This window comes from Anomaloglossus baeobatrachus, chromosome 12, assembly GCF_048569485.1.
Source record: "Anomaloglossus baeobatrachus isolate aAnoBae1 chromosome 12, aAnoBae1.hap1, whole genome shotgun sequence".
In the NCBI taxonomy this organism is placed as follows: domain Eukaryota; kingdom Metazoa; phylum Chordata; class Amphibia; order Anura; family Aromobatidae; genus Anomaloglossus; species Anomaloglossus baeobatrachus.
Window position 1 is genome coordinate 59434472 of NC_134364.1, and position 20341 is coordinate 59454812.

General features: G+C 46.7%; 1 protein-coding gene across 1 annotated transcript in view; it reads left to right on the top strand.

Moving 5' to 3' along the window:
* Positions 1–20341, top strand: part of AKT1 (AKT serine/threonine kinase 1) — a 137167-nt gene that overhangs the window by 100176 nt on the left and 16650 nt on the right. Inside the window, exons 10-11 of the mRNA XM_075331120.1 lie at positions 8665–8879; positions 10731–10818. Of these exons, the coding sequence (XP_075187235.1) occupies positions 8665–8879; positions 10731–10818 (303 nt within the window). The remainder of the gene's footprint in view (positions 1–8664; positions 8880–10730; positions 10819–20341) is intronic.

Sequence of the window (20341 nt, forward strand, 5' to 3'; positions counted from 1 at the left end):
TGCCTCTCCATACGTCTATCTGGAAATCCCCTCGCTCTGGAGGACGTGGGCGACCCATTTATGCATTACATCCAGAGGTCAGGAAATGTAAAGTCTAATGTGGTTTCCCCAATCGCAGGTCAAAGAAGCCAAACCCTCAACTTCTACCTATAAAGGGATTGGTTTTGTTTTTTACAAAATAATCATATGAATATAGTATGCACAAAGCTCCCCCTAGTGGTGGCACACGGTGCTTTATTATTTACAGGGAATCCTTCCACTGGTCCATTTTTTTTTTCTTCTGATTGTAGTTTCTATTTTTTCCTATTTTCTGTACATGATTATAGAGGAGGCCATCTTGTCATCTTTAACAGTGTTGATATGAGATTTACACCAGCCACATGGTCAAGAGCGTGCAATAGACTAGCTCAGACTTGTTTTATATGGAAACATATGAGCATGCTTTAATTTTGGCAAAAGTAATTCTGTATGGAGAGGGAGGAGGTGAGCTGTGATGTCCCCTATTGAGAATGGTGTATCTTGTGTTCTGTACAATTACGGCATTTTACAGGAGGGGGAGGAGGGGAGCTGTGACACCTCTATATACAGTAGATAACACAGGATCCACCATTCACAATAGGTGATGTCACAGCTCACCTCCTCTTCCTCTACAGTGACTGGTAATACCTCTATATACAGTGGATGACAGGATCCCCCATTCACAGTAGGTGATCTCACAACTCTCCTCCTCCTGTGCAATGACTGGTAATACTTCTATATACAGTGCATAGCACAGGATCCGCTATTCACAGTAGGTGATATCAGTCCTTGTACAGGAGGAGGAGGTGAGCTGTGATATCTATTGTGAATGGTGGATCCTGTTTACTGTATGTAGAGGTGTAATCCTGTCTGTGATGATAATGAAACTGCTGAAAAGGGATTTATACACAACATCGTATAAGTCTAGTATTGACCCTTGTGGCCAGTGTTACTGATGAGCATTAATGTTTTTATTTATTAGACAATGAAGTGGAAAATCCTAATGGGGGGGAAAAAAATCACAGAATGTGATTTCAACATTGGGTGATTTTCTCCTTACATATTTAGACCCCTTCCCTTTTGATTTATGGGGAAAAGTGGCCATTGAATGGTGAAGTGGAGGGGGATCATATAACCTTTGTCTCATCTCACCAAATCAGAAGAACAATCTTTTTGAGACTGATAATTGGACGACCCCTTTAAATCTTAAAGGGATATTCGACAAATAACACCTACGTTATGTCTGCTATGCAAAGAATGGGACCTTTGCCCAGATTGGAGGGGGAACAGAAACCTCATTTTCAGGATTAGCGGTGGTCCCAATTATCGTCTCCTTAACAATATTCACAGCCTTAAATATTTGATCAGTGACACTCCGGTAAATGTGCAAAACCCTGATGTAATAATTGTCCGTGTTGAGGAGACAGAAGTTGGCACACGTGAGGCGACTTTTTTGGTCTCTGAACTAAAGTAACCATCTGTATATGTGTGGGAATACCCCACTGCAGATTACGCTGTGCTTCCACTTGACCTGCCCTATCTATCATTTTGTATATGGCCGACTGAACCTGTGGTCACACATCTGTCGGGTCGGGTTTATTGTGTCTCTGCTTTTAAAGGACAGAGCAGAATAGTGGCGGAAATGACTGATGGCAGAAAACAATGGCCTGCACGTAGCATTTTGAGAAAATTAATTCCTCTTCTTCTTCTTCTTTTTTTTTTTTTTTTTTAAAAGGGGTTTCCTCAAGAATCAGAATCTGCTGTGACCCAGAGATGCTGAGAGTAGGTGGAAGTAGTTCTCTTCAGGTCACAGCAGTGGCGCTTCCTACTGCACATGCTCACTGGCACCTAAAACCCTTGAAGTTGTGGATACACTTCCTATTGGAGGGACATGTGTATTTCTTAACCATAAAATAGGTTTTGGATATTTTTGATTTGCATGTATTTTGGCTTATGAACAGAGACTCCATGCTTGGAGAGAAGGGAATAACAGAGTCCCATTTTTTTGGTTACTCTCATAGTGTCAAGGTCCTGGGAACTCAGCATGCCCACTCTCAAGTTCTAATACGGTGTATGCTTGGGCAGCAAGGCGTGTATGATGCATGGGCTGCGAGGCGTCTATGATGCTTGGGTGGCGGCGAGGTGAGTATGATGCATGGGCCTGTGAGGCGTGTATGATGCTTGGGCGGCGGTGGCGGGGCATGTATGATGCTTGGGCGGCGAGTATGATGCTTGGGCTTGCAAGGCGTGTATGATGCTTGGGTGGCGGCGAGGCGAGTATGATGCATGGGCTGTGAGGCATGTATGATGCTTGGGTGGCGTGTATGATGCTTGGGCGGCGGTGGCGAGGCGTGTATGATGCTTGGGCGGTGAATATGATGCAAAGGCGGCGAGTATGATGCTTGGGCTGCGAGGCGTGTATGATGCTTGGGTGGCGGCGAGGCGAGTATGATGTATGGGCTGCGAGGCGTGTATGATGCTTGGGTGGCGGCGAGGCGTGTATGATGCTTGGGCGGCGAGTATGATGCTTGGGTGGCGTGTATGATGCTTGGGTGGCTGCGAGGCGTGTATGATGCTTGGGTGGCGTGCATGATGCTTGGGCGGCGGTGGTGAGGCGTGTATGATGCTTGGGCGGTGAGTATGATGCAAAGGCGGCGAGTATGATGCTTGGGCTGCGAGCGTGTATGATGCTTGGGCTGCGAGGCGTGTATGATGCTTGGGCTGCGAGGCGTGTATGATGCTTGGGCTGCGAGCGTGTATGATGCTTGGGTGGCGGCGAGGCGAGTATGATGCATGGGCTGCGAGGCATGTATGATGCTTGGGTGGCGGCGAGGCATGTATGATGCTTGGGCGGCGGTGCCAAGGCGTGTATGATGCTTGGGCGGCGAGTATGATGCTTGGGTGGCGTGTATGATGCTTGGGTGGCTGCGAGGCGTGTATGATGCATGGGCGGCGAGGCGTGTATGATGCTTGGGTGGCGTGCATGATGCTTGGGCGGCGGTGGTGAGGCGTGTATGATGCTTGGGCGGTGAGTATGATGCAAAGGCGGAGAGTATGATGCTTGGGCTGCGAGGCGTGTATGATGCTTGGGTGGCGGCGAGGCGAGTATGATGCATGGGCTGCGAGGCATGTATGATGCTTGGGTGGCGGCGAGGCATGTATGATGCTTGGGCGGCGTGCCAAGGCGTGTATGATGCTTTGGCGGCGAGTATGATGCTTGGGCGGCGAGTATGATGCTTGGGCGGCGAGTATGATGCTTGGGTGGCATGTATGATGCTTGGGTGGCTGCGAGGCGTGCATGATGCATGGGCGGCGAGGCGTGTATGATGCTTGGGCGGCGGTGAGGCGAGTATGATGCATGGGCTGCGAGGCGTGTATGATGCTTGGGTGGCAGCGAGGCGAGTATGATGCATGGGCTGTGAGGCGTGTATGATGCTTGGGCGGCGGTGCCGAGGCGTGTATGATGCTTTGGCGGCGAGTATGATGCTTGGGCGGTGAGTATGATGCTTGGGTGGCGTGTATGATGCTTGGGTGGCGGCGAGGCGTGTATGATGCTTGGGCGGGCGGTGCCGAGGCGTGTATGATGCTTGGGCGGTGATTATGATGCTTGGGCGGAGAGTATGATGCTTGAGTGGCGAGTATGATGCTTGGGTGGCTGCGAGGCGTGTATGATGCATGGGCGGCGAGGTCTGTATGATGCTTGGGTGGCTGCGAGGCGTGTATGATGCTTGGGTGGCTGCGAGGCGTGTATGATGCTTGGGTGGCTGTGAGGCGTGTATGATGCTTGGGTGGCTGCGAGGCGTGTATGATGCTTGGGTGGCTGCGAGGCGTGTATGATGCTTGGGTGGCTGTGAGGCGTGTATGATGCTTGGGTGGCTGTGAGGCGTGTATGATGCTTGGGTGGCGGCGAGGCGTGTATGATGCTTGGGTGGCGGCGAGGCGTGTATGATGCTTGAGCGGCGGTGGCGTGGCGTGTGTGATGCTTGGCCGGCGAGGGCGTGTGTGATGCTTGGCCGGCGAGGGCGTGTGTGATGCTTGGCCGGCGGCGAGCCGATCCTCAGAAGCTTTGGCCTGTGTTACTGTAGTCATTTTTGTTTTTTTTTACCCCTTTGATGTCCCAGGGCTCCCATATTGCCACTCTAGGATCCTCCAATGTTTCAACCAGAAACCATATAGCGAGGACAAGAAAGTTTGCCGTGTGTGTTCCCACTTTGCCGTATTCACACAACACTTGGGTGCCCTCGGTTGGCTGCTTGGCCCTGGCTTTTAAAACTTGCTCCCTTGGTTAAGCCGGAAAGTGTGTAAGTTGGATAATGCTGAGGACCCTTAAAAACTAAAAAAAAATAAAAATATATTTTTTTTTGACCTCTTCAATGCAAAGTAACAACAAACATTACACACACACACACACACACACACACACACACACACACACACACACACACACCTACATGACTTGTCCTCAAACTATCCAAGATTTGTAACTTTGCGGCACGGCGATGGGTGCTAGCTCGGTGCCTGACGAGGCAACCTGTAAAGTGGAAATTGCCAATTCCCAGGAACATAAATAAGGAAATAAGTCTTAATGAGCGTCTTATTTTCTTTTCTTCAATCTGATGCCCTGTAACTGTTTGTATTAACTGCATTTGGGCTTTGCTCTAGCCCTAATAAATGCTGCTATAAACCGGCACCGTCTCCGGGAGATCATGAACTCCTGAGCTTTCTGGTAAAGGATGAGGCTGGCTCCTGGCAGACCGGCAGCTGTGCTAGCCTTGTACATATATGGGGCAGCTGCAGCGCCAGCTGTCGTTTGCTGTGAATCATACGGCAATAGCTGCTGTAAATAGACCTTAGTGGAGTAACCTAATACCTGCCAGCTTTTGACTTTTGCATCCTTACTGCGGGACTTTAGATCACTACCGGGCTCTACCCCCTTTCTCTTCTGCACCTTTTGGAGTAACGTTCAATGTGCCCTCTAAAGAAGACCAGCATTAAAGGCATCCTGCGCATTAATTTGCCTGTTTTTGGTCCCGTTCATCATTTTCAGCTGGATCTATTTTTTTTTCTTTCCTCGCTGTTGTTTAACTCTATCAAGGGATCCATTGAAGAGATATATTGGTGATCGGGAAGTGCAATCTCCAACAGAAGGGGCGATCGTTAGTGGCGTTTACTACAGTAATGAGAATTTAGAAGCCATTAACAATCTTGTAATACAATTAATGAGCCATAATCACTTTTTTCTTTGGTTAATCACTTATCGGTTCAGACGGGCGGTGGCTGTGGACTTAGGGGAGAAGCAAAGAGGCAGATGCAATATAGAAAATGTTCAATGATGAACCAGAGAGAGCTGGATGGGAGGACGTCGAGCTCTTATGTACCCGATGAGACGTTCCCCCTTAAGATCCCAAATATATAGTGACAATAACGAATCATACAACTGCGATATATCATCGCTATATGTACGTTTGAGCGAAATTTTGGAAGTTAATTTGTCACTTCTGATACATATACTGTATAATCGGTTCTTAAACATGTTTTCAGGTGCTTGCGTTTAGTACAAATATTACTGCAGGAAATGTCTGTTCACAACAGACCCTTTTTGACATTTAAGGGTACTTTGCACGTTGCGACATTGCATCCAGAATATCGTCGGGGTCACGTCGTTAGTGACACACATCCGGTAACGACATCGCAATGTGTAAATCCTAGATGCGCCGATAAACTATCGCAAATGCGTCGAAAATCGGTGATCTGTGTAGCGTCTGACATTTTTCATAATGTCGGGTCGACCGCAGGTACGATGTTTGTCGTTCCTGCAGCAGCACGCATCGCTGTGTGTAAACCCGCAGGAGCGACAAACATCTCCTTACCTGCATCCCGACGGCAATGCGGAAGGAAGGAGGTGGGCGGGATGTTACGTCCCGCTCATCTCCGCCCCTCCGCTTCTATTGGCCGGTCGATTAGTGACGTCGCTGTGATGCTGAGCGCACCTCCCCCTTGAAGGAGGGATTGTTCGACAGTCACAGCGACGTCGCCGAGCAGGTATGTGCGTGAAGCTGCCGTAGCGATAATGTTCGCTACAGCAGCAATCACCACATATCGCATGTGCGACGGGGGCAGGTGCTATCGCGCTCGGCATCGCTAGCCGATGCTAGCAATGTCGCAGCGTGTAAAGTACCCCTAAGAGGTTGTTCCCTTCTTTTACATTGATGGTGTATCCTTAGGATAGGTCATCAATGTCCGATCAGCTGAAGTCCGACACCCGGCACCCCCACCGATAAGCTGTTCTCTTTGCCAGCGGCGACAAAAGGCAGTCGAAAATGCTCAGTTTTAGAACTGTCCTGTCAACTGGTAGCGGTCACAACAAAGTACTGCACATCCATCCCCATATTGATTTGAATGGAAGGCGGATGTGCAGTACCCAATTGTGGCCGCTATCAGTTGACTGGACAGCTCCGGAACTGAGCATTATGGCCGCTACCAACTGCACAGAACAGCTGATTAATGGGAGTGCTGGACCCAGGCCAATCAGACATTGATCATCTATCCTAGGGATAGGCCATCAATGTAGAAGTAGTGGACAACACCTTTAAGTCATCCTGATTATCAGCTGATCCCTGCAGATACTTCCTACAACAATCATCCATTGCCCTGCAGCGAATGTCCATCCATGGGTAAAGTGTAGTGATAAGTGAGCACTACCATGCTCGGGTGGTCTGTACCCTTAACTAGTGATGAGCGGGCACTACCATGCTCGGGTACTCGTAACTAGTGATGAGGGGGCACTACCAGGCTAAGGTGCTCTGTACTCGTAACTAGTGATGAATGAGCACTATCATGCTCAGGTACTCGTAACTAGTGATGAGCGAGCGCTACCATGCTCGGGTGCTCAGTACTAGTAACTAGTGATGAGCGGGCACTACCAGGCTAAGGTGCTCTGTAGTCATAACTAGTGATGAATGAGCACTATCATGCTCAGGTACTCGTAACTAGTGATGAGCGAGCACTACTATGCTCGGGTGCTCTGGACTGGTAACTAGTGATGAACTGGCACTACCGTGCTCGAAATGAGCAGTTCACCATTCGGATGGGCACGACTCTTGTACCGAGTATAATTGAAGATGTTCTGGAAAAATGCTCTACTTCATTATACTCTGTACACAAGTCATGCCCGATCGAGCATCCAACTGCTCATTAGGAGTACTGCGCACCCGAGCATGGTAGCGCCTGCTCATCACTAGTAAAGTGTTCTCCATGACATAAATATGCCTGTTTCATCAAGAATGATCCTTTTCAGTTTACGCCTCCCAACAAACCTCTTTGTTGGGAAAAACTGCTGCAAAGTAGACTCTGAACAATGCAGAAAAATGTCTGCCATATTGATATAAATGGCTACTGGTGGCTTGAGTCCACGTATGCCTCTGTCACTATATAAGACAACCCCCTACTGACCGGCTTCCTACTCTTTAAGTTTTAGTTTTGTTTTTTTTATGACATTGGTGGAAAATTAAGTTGTGTATGGGCAGTCTAAGGTTGGGGTCCCATGATGTAGCAGTCTCATGCGTCTGAAGACCCCTTTAAATGAGCACCTCAGTGTTGTCTCAATCTCATGCCCTCATTCAGTCCTTGAGGTGGGGGAGATTTATTTAGATCCTAACCAACCCCAAGCCCACACAACCACCATCAGTCTCTTATCACCATACCAGTGAACTTTGCAACATTGTCAGATGGAGATCGCCCCGGCAGGCGACAGCCACATGATGCGTCGTGAATACAGGTGACCTGTTATTCGGGAGTGTTAATGGGAATTTGAAAAAAAATGTATTGCCAAAACTGAAATATCCCTTTTTAAACATTGGCCAAGGAGGTGAATATTGTTTTCTGGATGACAGCGAGCGGCTGGCGCTAAGATGTTTTTTGGTAGTTAAGTAATTAGTACTGTAGGGTTTGGTAATGGATTCCAATATAACATCCTTTTTATATAGGAGCTGCTACCAGTAAAGGGTCATTGTAAGAACAGCTCTTCTTTTTTATGATGACCATAGATGGTAAAATCTTGTAGATGCGTAAAAAAAAGGATCTAAAGCAAGTTGGGTCAGAATGACCATTTTCTTCATGTCTGTTGGTCCTATGGAACGTGAACTGTTATGGAGGAAGTTTTAAAGGGGTTTTCCCGAAAAGCATGTTATCCCCAATGCCATAGGATAGGCGAGAACTTGGTGATTGTTGGGGGTCCTGGAGAACAGGGCTCTATATCCCATCTTGAGTGGAGGCCACTTGTGCATGCTCCACCTTCACCCCATTGATGGTGGTTGGGATTGGTGAGAATAGTTGAGCACTGTACGGAACCATAGACCATGAATGGAGTAGAGGTTGAGTATATCTGATCCCACGCAATCAACAAGTTGAATCCTGAATAACTTGTGGTTTTAGGAAACTCCTTTAACAGAAATTAGATCTGTTCCCCAATCGACACGATTGAAAACCATCAAAAAAAAAGAAAGTCGAGTGTTGTGTGTAGTCAATTTGTCCTTGTCTTGTTGGACAATCTTTACACCCAATCTTGAGATTCCTGCCCTTTTTTTCCCCTACAGGAAAACAAAGCACTTGGGTCAAATATTAACCTATTACTTACTCTCTTAACAGGTACTAGAAGATAATGACTATGGCCGGGCAGTGGACTGGTGGGGTTTAGGTGTAGTCATGTACGAAATGATGTGTGGCCGACTCCCATTTTACAACCAGGACCATGAAAAACTCTTTGAACTCATCCTAATGGAGGAAATTAGATTCCCGCGCACTTTATTACCTGAAGCAAAATCTCTGCTCTCGGGTTTACTGAAGAAAGACCCAAAACAAAGGTAAGAAAGTGAGCTCCTCTGGTTTCTGTCTCTTTGATGTCTACACAAATGGTGTCATGTGCTCAACCAGCGAGGACAAAAGTTATAGAATTGCAAATTCTGCTTTTTAAGTTTGTCATCAGGGAATGGTGCATTGTGGGAGTTGAAACAGTGCCACTCTTGTGCACAGGTTTCGTTTGGTATTGCAACTCCTCCACATTCTGTGTGAGGATTATTCCATAACCTAATCTGACCTTAACTGGAATGAAAAAAGTGTCATCACAATGTAATAAATATACAGATTCCGAGGCATCACATCACAAAGGCACCCTGATAGTGTCCGATATGGGTCTTAGAGGATCTGTCTGGATTTTTTTTTTCTACTTTTCAACACGATCGTTTAAATTTTGTGCTGCTTCATAATTCTGGAAGTTTTTTGTTTATTTCTGTGCCCCTCCATTCCAAAGTTATTCCCCCCTTCCCCGAATGGGAATAGTGGTGAAAATTTGCCTTTCAGCCAACCAGGTGTCTACCGCGTAACTTCTCTGTGGACCTTTACTGTGTCTCCTCTTATTCTGGCCAGTGAAAACCTAGCCACGCCCTGGGACATTGTGTGGTATAAGCCCAGTTGGTTGAGGGGAAATTTAGCTCCTTTACTTCTCAGTGGTCTAACTTTTTAGAATAGATGGGCACAGAAAAAAAATGTTCTAGAATCTGTGGAGCACTACCAACTGGAAAAAATCCAATGAAAGATCCTTTTTTTTTTTTTTTTAAATGGGGTTCGAGGTCACACGACTGCCCATTCAAGGGGTTGTCCACTACTTTCACATTCATGGCCTATCCTTAGGATAAGTCATCAGTGTCTTTGGCCTAGGTCCGAAACCTGCATCCAATTTACACCTCCTGGCAAAAAATGCATCACTACCACATGCGGTATGATGCGCTAGTGATGGGGTTTTTTTGCCAGCTGTGGGCTGCGATTAACCCTTTATTACCCTGATTGCCACCTCACCATGGCAATCTGGAAGAGCTGGGTAAAGTGCTGGGATTGTTGCATCTAAAGGATGCGACAATCCTGGACGGCTGCAGGCTGTTATTTGTTTTAGCTTGGGGCTGCTGCCAATGGCTCTCCCCAGCCTGAGAATACCAGCCCCCAGCTGTCGGGCTTCATCATGGTTGCGTATCAAAATTGGGAGAGAACCGCACCTCGTTTTTGTGGTTTTAAAATTTTAAAAAAAGCTGTATGCGGTTCCTCCTATTTTGATACACAGCCAAGATAAGCACAAGAATGGGGGCTGCAGTCTGAAACCGTGGGCTTTATCTGTGCTGGTATCATAATAATCATATGGGGGGACCATACACCAATTTTTTTCTATTTATTTATTTTTATACCATGATAGACACATAGTGTCTGTGATTGGTTGCAGTCAGACGCACCCCCACCCTGAGCATCAGCTGACTGCTTCCAATCAGACTCCGATGGGTGGGGTAAGCGGTGCATGTGCATATGCATGAGCTGAATGAGCAGCCCCGGAAGTGAATAGGCAGCTGCAGGAGCAGTTACGGCTGCGCCACAACCTCTGAGTATAACACGCCTGCTCCTATTGCTTATCCCTTCTACCACCATTTTTAATCACCGTATCGTGGTCCCCATAGACTTATATGGCTAGATATCTGGGATCCATTCCGGATATTTTTTTTATTTTTATATCTGGTTAGGTCCGCCCATCACTACTAGTTCAGAGTATGGAGTATGGTAGTGCCCGCTCATCCCTGGTTACGAGTACCGAGCACCCAAGCATATAAGGTGCCCGCTCATCACTAGTTATAACCTATTATTTATGTTTTTCTCTCCTTTTCCATTGTGTGCAGGTTAGGTGGTGGACCAGACGATGCGAAAGAAATAATGCAACACAAATTTTTTGCTGGAATTGTATGGCAAGATGTATATGAGAAAAAAGTGAGCATCATTCTATGCCCTATAAAGGCGTATTCATACATTGTTGTCCGGTTTGTTTGTTTTTTCCCCAGTGCAGAAATTTTTTTTACTTTTTTTAGTATCAGCAAAATTAATATTTTGTGCTTTTTTTTTTTTTGTTATTATGGTGGTTGTTTGTTTTTAATGCAACATGTCAAAGTAGTATACTTCTATTTGTAAGGGAACATGTCGTCATAGTATTACTGCTATTTGTAAGGGAGCGTGTCATAGTAGTATTACTGCTATTTGTAAGGGAGCGTGTCATAGTAGTATTACTGCTATTTGTAAGGGAACATGTCGTCATAGTATTACTGCTATTTGTAAGGGAGCGTGTCATAGTAGTATTACTGCTATTTGTAAGGGAGCGTGTCATAGTAGTATTACTGCTATTTGTAAGGGAGCGTGTCATAGTAGTATTACTGCTATTTGTAAGGGAGCGTGTCATAGTAGTATTACTGCTATTTGTAAGGGAACATGTCGTCATAGTATTACTGCTATTTGTAAGGGAGCGTGTCATAGTAGTATTACTGCTATTTGTAAGGGAGCGTGCCATAGTAGTATTACTGCTATTTGTAAGGGAACATGTCGTCATAGTAGTATTACTGCTATTTGTAAGGGAACATGTCGTCATAGTAGTATTACTGCTATTTGTAAGGGAGCGTGTCATAGTAGTATTACTGCTATTTGTAAGGGAGCGTGTCATAGTAGTATTACTGCTATTTGTAAGGGAGCGTGTCATAGTAGTATTACTGCTATTTGTAAGGGAGCGTGTCATAGTAGTATTACTGCTATTTGTAAGGGAGCGTGTCATAGTAGTATTACTGCTATTTGTAAGGGAGCGTGTCATAGTATTACTGCTATTTGTAAGGGAACATGTCGTCATAGTAGTATTACTGCTATTTGTAAGGGAGCGTGTCATAGTAGCAGGGCCGGATTAAGGTTGGTGGGGGCCCCTGGGCAGAAAATCTGGTGGGGGCCCCATAACGTTAACATTTTTAGCCATAACAGTAGAGCGCGAACTGTAGCATTTAGATAGAAATCCAATGAACATTTATCCTGTTCTGCCACATTCAGATTTACAGTACTACAATACAGACACAGCCCAGGATCACTCACAGCCGTCACTTATACACGGAAAGTAGAGTTAAGGCTGCTTTACACATTTCGATCTCGTATGCGATCGCACCCGCCCCCATCGTATGTGCGGAACAGGCAATTTGTTGCCCGTGTCGCACAAACGATTAACCCCCATCACACGTACCTTCCAAACAACCTCGCTGTGGGCAGCGAACATCCACTTCCTGGAGTGGGAGGGACATTCGGCGTCACAGCAACGTCACACAGCGGCCGGCCAATAGAAGCGGAGGGGCGGAGATGAGCGGGGCGTAAACATCCCGCCCACCTCCTTTCTTCCGCATTGCCGGCAGGACGCAGGTAAGCTGCAGTTCATTGTTCCCGGGGTATCACACGGAGCGATGTGTGCTGCCTCAAGAACGATGAACAACCAGACGTTCAATTTTTAGAAAATGAACGACGTGTCAGCGATCAACGTTTTAACGCACAATCAGGGTCGCACGTAGCTGTCACACACTACAATATCACTAACGATGCCGGATGTGCGTCACTTACGACGTGACACATCGTTAGATATATTATAGCGTGTAAAGCTTTACTCACATTTTTTACTGATCCCAATGTTAAGGCAGCCCGGGCCGGCTCCAGGTTTTTGTGGCCTCCGGGTGAAAGAGTCTCAGTGGGCCCCATCCACACACAGACACGCACATACACATACAGGCATACGTACATATACATATTTGAAGACAAATTCATAAAAATACATATAAACAGACAAATATATGCACAGTCATATACACTGACATATATGCAGACACAGACGCATTAGGGGTCGTGCGCACGTTGTGTAATTCCATGCATTTACACTGCGTATAGCACTGCAGTGTAAATGCATGCGTCCTGCGTCCCCTATACAATCTATTTAGATTGTGCATGCCACGTGCGCACGTTGCTTTTATGAACGCAGTGATTTGGGTGCTAAAATGTTGACCCAAATCTGTGCGTTCATAAAATGAGCATGTCAATTATTCCGTGCGCTATGGATGCAGCTCCCTCTCTGTCTATGGCGGGGGAAGCAGCCAGAGCGCATGAAATCGGATTTTCTGTACTGAAAAACTGCATCCATTATGCAGTGTTTCTGCAGCGATTTGACACGCACATGTGCTGTCAAATCGCTGCAGAATATTCAGCAGTTACGTGTGCATGAGCCTTTACAGGTATTAATATGGGGAAATCGCCAGCAGCCTCACTCACCTCTCCCGCTTGTTTCCGTCCAGCTCCTTCAGGACATGTGGCTGTGTTTCACGATGGCTGTCACTAACAGACATGACTGCACACTGACAGCACTGCTGTATATACATCACAGGAGGGGCAGGGGGCATAGACGTTACTGGAGTGGCAAACAGCTCTGGTGGTGTACTCATTACTGCGATGGGTGACATAGCGCTCTGGGGGACCCATATAGTTCTGGGGGGGCCGCACAGACTGCTCTAATTCATATATACACACACACAGTACTGCTTCTTACACACACAGCTCTGACACACACACACTCACACTACAATGCACCCTCTACACACACACACACACACACACACTACAATGCACCCTCTACACACACACACAATGCACCCCACATCACCACACACTACAATGCACCCCCCCACACACACACACACACTGCACCCCACATCACCTCCTACACACACACACACACACACACAATGCACCCCACATCACCTCACACACACAATGCACCCCACATCACCTCACACACACAATGCACCCCACATCACCTCACACACACACACACAATGCACCCCACATCACCTCACACACACACACACACACAAAATTCACCCCACATCACCTAACAAACACACACACAATGCACCCCACATCACCTCACAAACACACACAATGCACCCCACATCACCTCACAAACACACACAATGCACCCCACATCACCTCACAAACACACACAATGCACCCCACATCACCTCACACACACACACACACACACACAGACTACAATGCACCCCCCCATTACCCCTCCCCCCAAATACAATACAATGCACCCCCCCATTAACCCTCCCCCACACACAATACAATGCACCCCTCATTACCCTTCCCCACACAGAATACATTGCACCCTCCATTACCCTTCCCCACACACACGATACAATGCACCCTCTATTACCCCTCCCCCCACACACAATACAACCCTCATCACCCCCTACACACACAAATTACACTGCCCCATCACTACACACTCCTCCCTCCCTCGGAATACAGTAATCCTCCTCTGCCTGTCACAGAGCTGTGTTCCTTCACAAATGTTCCCCGTTGTGTCCTCAGCCCCTCCTCACTCATCCCCATTAATTACACCTGTCTCTTCAGCTCCTTCATGGAGCGCTCGCTTCCTCTTGTCTCCTGTGTGGCGCCTGCAGCACTGTGATGACGTCAGCAAGGTGCTGATCTCATCACGTTGCTGCACGTCGGGGGCGAGGCCGGGTCCCGGCGCGCTGTTCAAATGTATTTACGTCTGAAAGATGCAAATACATTTGAATAGGAACGGAAAGAGGAAGCTGCGGTCATCGGCTCTGCTGCGCTCCTCTACACTGGGTGCATGCCGAGCACAGCACACAGCAGAGCCGACAGAGCACAGCGCGCTGCCTCCTGCTAGTGTGCCTGGCATGCACACACAGTGTAGAGGAGCGCAGCGGGGACAGCAGATACAGCGGCGCACTATACCGTGCCCCTGCTTCTAGGGAGGGGGAGGGGGAGGGGGGGAACTAGCTGCCCGCCCCTCGCTGGGTACGGCCGCAGCACATAGCAGGGAGCATTAGCACACCTGACCCCGGAAGTACAAGTGGCCGCTGGTACTTCCGGTGTCAATCAGCGTCCTGTGCCCGCAGTTTGTTTTTGCGTCTTAAAGACGCAGATACAAATAAATAGCGGTGCTTCAACACCCCGCGCCTCCCCCCCCCCCCCCCCCCCCCCCGAAAACACAGCTGATTTATTAGACTGTCTTTACGGAGGGGGAGAGGGTGGGAAGAAAAAAAAAATGCTGACAGGTGCCAAGTATGGTGGGGGCCCCCTTAGAAGCTCTTTTGGTGGGGGCCCCTGGGCTGGAGCCCCGTCTGCCCCGCCTATAATCCGGCCCTGCATAGTAGTATTACTGCTATTTGTAAGGGAGCGTGTCATAGTAGTATTACTGCTATTTGTAAGGGAGCGTGTCATAGTAGTATTACTGCTATTTGTAAGGGAGCGTGTCATAGTAGTATTACTGCTATTTGTAAGGGAGCGTGTCATAGTAGTATTACTGCTATTTGTAAGGGAGCGTGTCATAGTATTACTGCTATTTGTAAGGGAACATGTCGTCATAGTAGTATTACTGCTATTTGTAAGGGAGCGTGCCATAGTAGTATTACTGCTATTTGTAAGGGAGCGTGTCATAGTAGTATTACTGCTATTTGTAAGGGAGCGTGTCATAGTAGTATTACTGCTATTTGTAAGGGAGCGTGTCATAGTAGTATTACTGCTATTTGTAAGGGAACATGTCGTCATAGTATTACTGCTATTTGTAAGGGAGCGTGTCATAATAGTATTACTGCTATTTGTAAGGGAGCGTGTCATAGTAGTATTACTGCTATTTGTAAGGGAGCGTGTCATAGTAGTATTACTGCTATTTGTAAGGGAACATGTCGTCATAGTAGTATTACTGCTATTTGTAAGGGAACGTGTCATAGTAGTATTACTGCTATTTGTAAGGGAACATGTCGTCATAGTATTACTGCTATTTGTAAGGGAGCGTGTCATAGTAGTATTACTGCTATTTGTAAGGGAGCGTGTCATAGTAGTATTACTGCTATTTGTAAGGGAGCGTGTCATAGTAGTATTACTGCTATTTGTAAGGGAGCGTGTCATAGTAGTATTACTGCTATTTGTAAGGGAGCGTGTCATAGTAGTATTACTGCTATTTGTAAGGGAGCGTGTCATAGTAGTATTACTGCTATTTGTAATGGAGCGTGTCATAGTAGTATTACTGCTATTTGTAAGGGAGCGTGTCATAGTAGTATTACTGCTATTTGTAAGGGAGCGTGTCATAGTATTACTGCTATTTGTAAGGGAGCGTGTCATAGTAGTATTACTGCTATTTGTAAGGGAGCGTGTCATAGTAGTATTACTGCTATTTGTAAGGGAGCGTGTCATAGTAGTATTACTGCTATTTGTAAGGGAGCGTGTCATAGTAGTATTACTTCTATTTGTAATGGAGCGTGTCATAGTAGTATTACTGCTATTTGTAAGGGAACATGTCGTCATAGTAGTATTACTGCTATTTGTAAGGGAGCGTGTCATAGTAGTATTACTGCTATTTGTAAGGGAGCGTGTCATAGTAGTATTACTGCTATTTGTAAGGGAGCGTGTCATAGTAGTATTACTGCTATTTGTAAGGGAGCGTGTCATAATAGTATTACTTCTATTTGTAAGGGAGCGTGTCATAGTAGTATTACTGCTATTTGTAAGGGAGCGTGTCATAGTAGTATTACTGCTATTTGTAAGGGAGCGTGTCATAGTAGTATTACTGCTATTTGTAAGGGAACATGTCGTCATAGTAGTATTACTGCTATTTGTAAGGGAGCGTGTCATAGTAGTATTACTGCTATTTGTAAGGGAGCGTGTCATAGTAGTATTACTGCTATTTGTAAGGGAGCGTGTCATAGTATTACTGCTATTTGTAAGGGAGCGTGTCATAGTAGTATTACTGCTATTTGTAAGGGAGCGTGTCATAATAGTATTACTTCTATTTGTAAGGGAGCGTGTCATAGTAGTATTACTGCTATTTGTAAGGGAGCGTGTCATAGTAGTATTACTGCTATTTGTAAGGGAGCGTGTCATAGTAGTATTACTGCTATTTGTAAGGGAGCGTGTCATAGTAGTATTACTGCTATTTGTAAGGGAGCGTGTCATAGTAGTATTACTGCTATTTGTAATGGAGCGTGTCATAGTAGTATTACTGCTATTTGTAAGGGAGCGTGTCATAGTAGTATTACTGCTATTTGTAAGGGAGCGTGTCATAGTAGTATTACTGCTATTTGTAAGGGAGCGTGTCATAGTAGTATTACTGCTATTTGTAAGGGAGCGTGTCATAGTATTACTGCTATTTGTAAGGGAGCGTGTCATAGTAGTATTACTGCTATTTGTAAGGGAGCGTGTCATAGTATTACTGCTATTTGTAAGGGAGCGTGTCATAGTAGTATTACTGCTATTTGTAAGGGAGCGTGTCATAGTAGTATTACTGCTATTTGTAAGGGAGCGTGTCATAGTAGTATTACTGCTATTTGTAAGGGAGCGTGTCATAGTAGTATAAGGGTATGTGCGCACGTTGCGTACTAGCCCAGCACCGTAAAAGGTGCGCTTCAGAGCACAGCTGAAAAGCTGCGTTCTGAAGCGCATGGTGCTGGCGAGAACGTGTGCTCTGCCTGCAGCTCCTGCCATAGACAGAGCAGGAGCTGCCGGCAAAGCGCACGGAAGAAGTGACATGTCACTTCTTTTTGCGCAGCGCTTCGGCAGTAGCTTAAGCGCTGCGCTCTAAAACGCCACGTGCGCACGGCCCCTGCACAATCTCCATAGACTGTGCAGGGGACACAGGACGCATGCAGTTACGCTGCGCTACAAAGCGCAGCGTAACTGCATGAATTAACGCAACGTGCGCACATAGCCTTACTGCTATTTTTAAGGCCAAATATCGAAGTAGTTTTAGTGCACCTTTTTGTCCATTTGAATTCATAAAAGCTTGGCACCAAAAATATGTGTTAATATAAAAAAGCATCTATAATGCATCACAATTTCCGCTGCGATTTTCTGCCCAAAGCCTATGTTTTTGATGCATATAAAGGACTGAAATAAAAAAAAAAGCTATGAATGTATCCCAAATCTTTTGTATTCCTCTTTAATTTTGGTGCAGAAGTTTCTTCTTTTACGGCCTTTCCCTAATATGGGAGCACGTGATTTTTCGGGAAACTATGCACGATTCAAAAGTATTGAAAATATTTGTAAAGCAGGAGCAGAACAGTTTGCACATCATCTGCACTGCAATATCCCACCCCCCATCATAAATGGCTCCCCCACTCCAGGGTGAAGAATAGCACAGCTGTTGCTGCTGATGGCAGCTGTGTTGGCACACACATGCTTGGCAAAGGGGTGGAGCGTCCTGGCACAATCTGTGGAGACCGTGCAGCTTGTGCACACTGGATTCCAGAAACCAAGATGGTGCAGAATGTCCCAAATTTATGACACAATGCAAACTAAAGTCCTGCCAGTCGGCATTGAGAGGCCTGCGAAGGAGGGAGGGGGGCGGCTGGAGCGTGCGGCAAGCTGTCGCTTCTATAAATAACCGCTTTCTAAAGAACTGCGCTGTTCAGGTTTGTGGTTCAGCGCAGAATAAATGGCCATAGGTTGGCTTTGTAAGGACTTTACGGTAATATGTTATTTTCTCTGCAGTAAAGCTATTTCATTGCGGTGTAGGGTTTTGGTCATAGATTGTGTGCATCATCTGACGCTACAGCCCTATAACAGCTAGATTGGGGGGCAAATGGGTTCATCCATGACCAGATGTAGAAAGAGAAGTCACTTTTTCCTTCTAGAGCAGAAATGTCAAATTCCAATTAGATAGAGGGCCAAAATTAAAAACTTAGACAAAGCCAAAGAGCAACTTAGCCTTGGCCCTGCGTAGCCCTCCGTACAGAATAATGGGCCCCGCGTAGCTCTCCGTACAGAATAATGGGCCCTGCGTAGCCCTCCGTACAGAGAAAAAGGAGCCAGCACGATCTGAAATTGGCATGCATCATATAAAAAGTGAAAATTCACAGATTTATTCCAACTGTACTATAATAAACAAAATGAGATTTTTAGCAAATAATTGATCAAATCTTTGAGCCACCCCTGCCAACGTAATAGGGGGGTCCTACACTATATTCTGTATTTCATGTGCCATGCGGCCTCCTAGATAAAGTTAAAAGCAGAACCGTACAGAATGGGCCCCGCGTAGCCCTCCATACAGAATAATGGGCCCCACATAGCCCTCCATACAGAATAATGGGCCCCACATAGCCCTCCATACAGAATAATGGGCCCCGCGTAGCCCTCCATACAGAATAATGGGCCCCACATAGCCCTCCATACAGAATAATGGGCCCCATATAGACCTCCATACAGAATAATGGGCCCCACATAGCCCTCCATACAGAATAATGGGCCCCACATAGTCCTCCATACAGAATGGGCCCCACATAGCCCTCCATACAGAATAATGGGCCCCACATAGCCCTCCATACAGAATAATGGGCCCCACATAGCCCTCCATACAGAATAATGGGCCCCACATAGCCCTCCATACAGAATAATGGGCCCCACATAGCCCTCCATACAGAATAATGGGTCCCACATAGCCCTCCATACAGAATAATGGGTCCCACATAGCCCTCCATACAGAATAATGGGTCCCACATAGCCCTCCATACAGAATAATGGGCCCCACATAGCCCTCCATACAGAATAATGGGCCCCACATAGCCCTCCATACAGAATAATGGGCCCCACATAGCCCTCCATACAGAATAATGGACCCCACATAGCCCTCCATACAGAATAATGGGCCCCACATAGCCCTCCATACAGAATAATGGGCCCCACATAGCCCTCCATACAGAATAATGGGCCCCACATAGCCCTCCATACAGAATAATGGGCCCCACATAGCCCTCCATACAGAATAATGGGCCCCACATAGCCCTCCATACAGAATAATGGGCCCCACATAGCCCTCCATACAGAATAATGGGCCCCACATAGCCCTCCATACAGAATAATGGGCCCCACATAACCCTCCATACAGAATAATGGGCCCCACATAGCCCTCCATACAGAATAATGGCCCCACATAGCCCTCCATACAGAATAATGGGCCCCACATAGCCCTCCATACAGAATAATGGGCCCCACATAGCCCTCCATACAGAATAATGGCCCCACATAGCCCTCCATACAGAGTAATTGGCCCCACATAACCCTCCATACAGAATAATGGGCCCCACATAGCCCTCCATACAGAATAATGGGCCCCACATAACCCTCCATACAGAATAATGGCCCCACATAGCCCTCCATACAGAATGGGCCCCACATAGCCCTCCATACAGAATAATGGGCCCCACATAACCCTCCATACAGAATAATGGGCCCCACATAGCCCTCCATACAGAATAATGGCCCCACATAACCCTCCATACAGAATAATGGCCCCACATAGCCCTCCATACAGAATAATGGCCCCACATAGCCCTCCATACAGAATAATGGCCCCACATAGCCCTCCATACAGAATAATGGGCCCCACATAGCCCTCCATACAGAATAATGGGCCCCA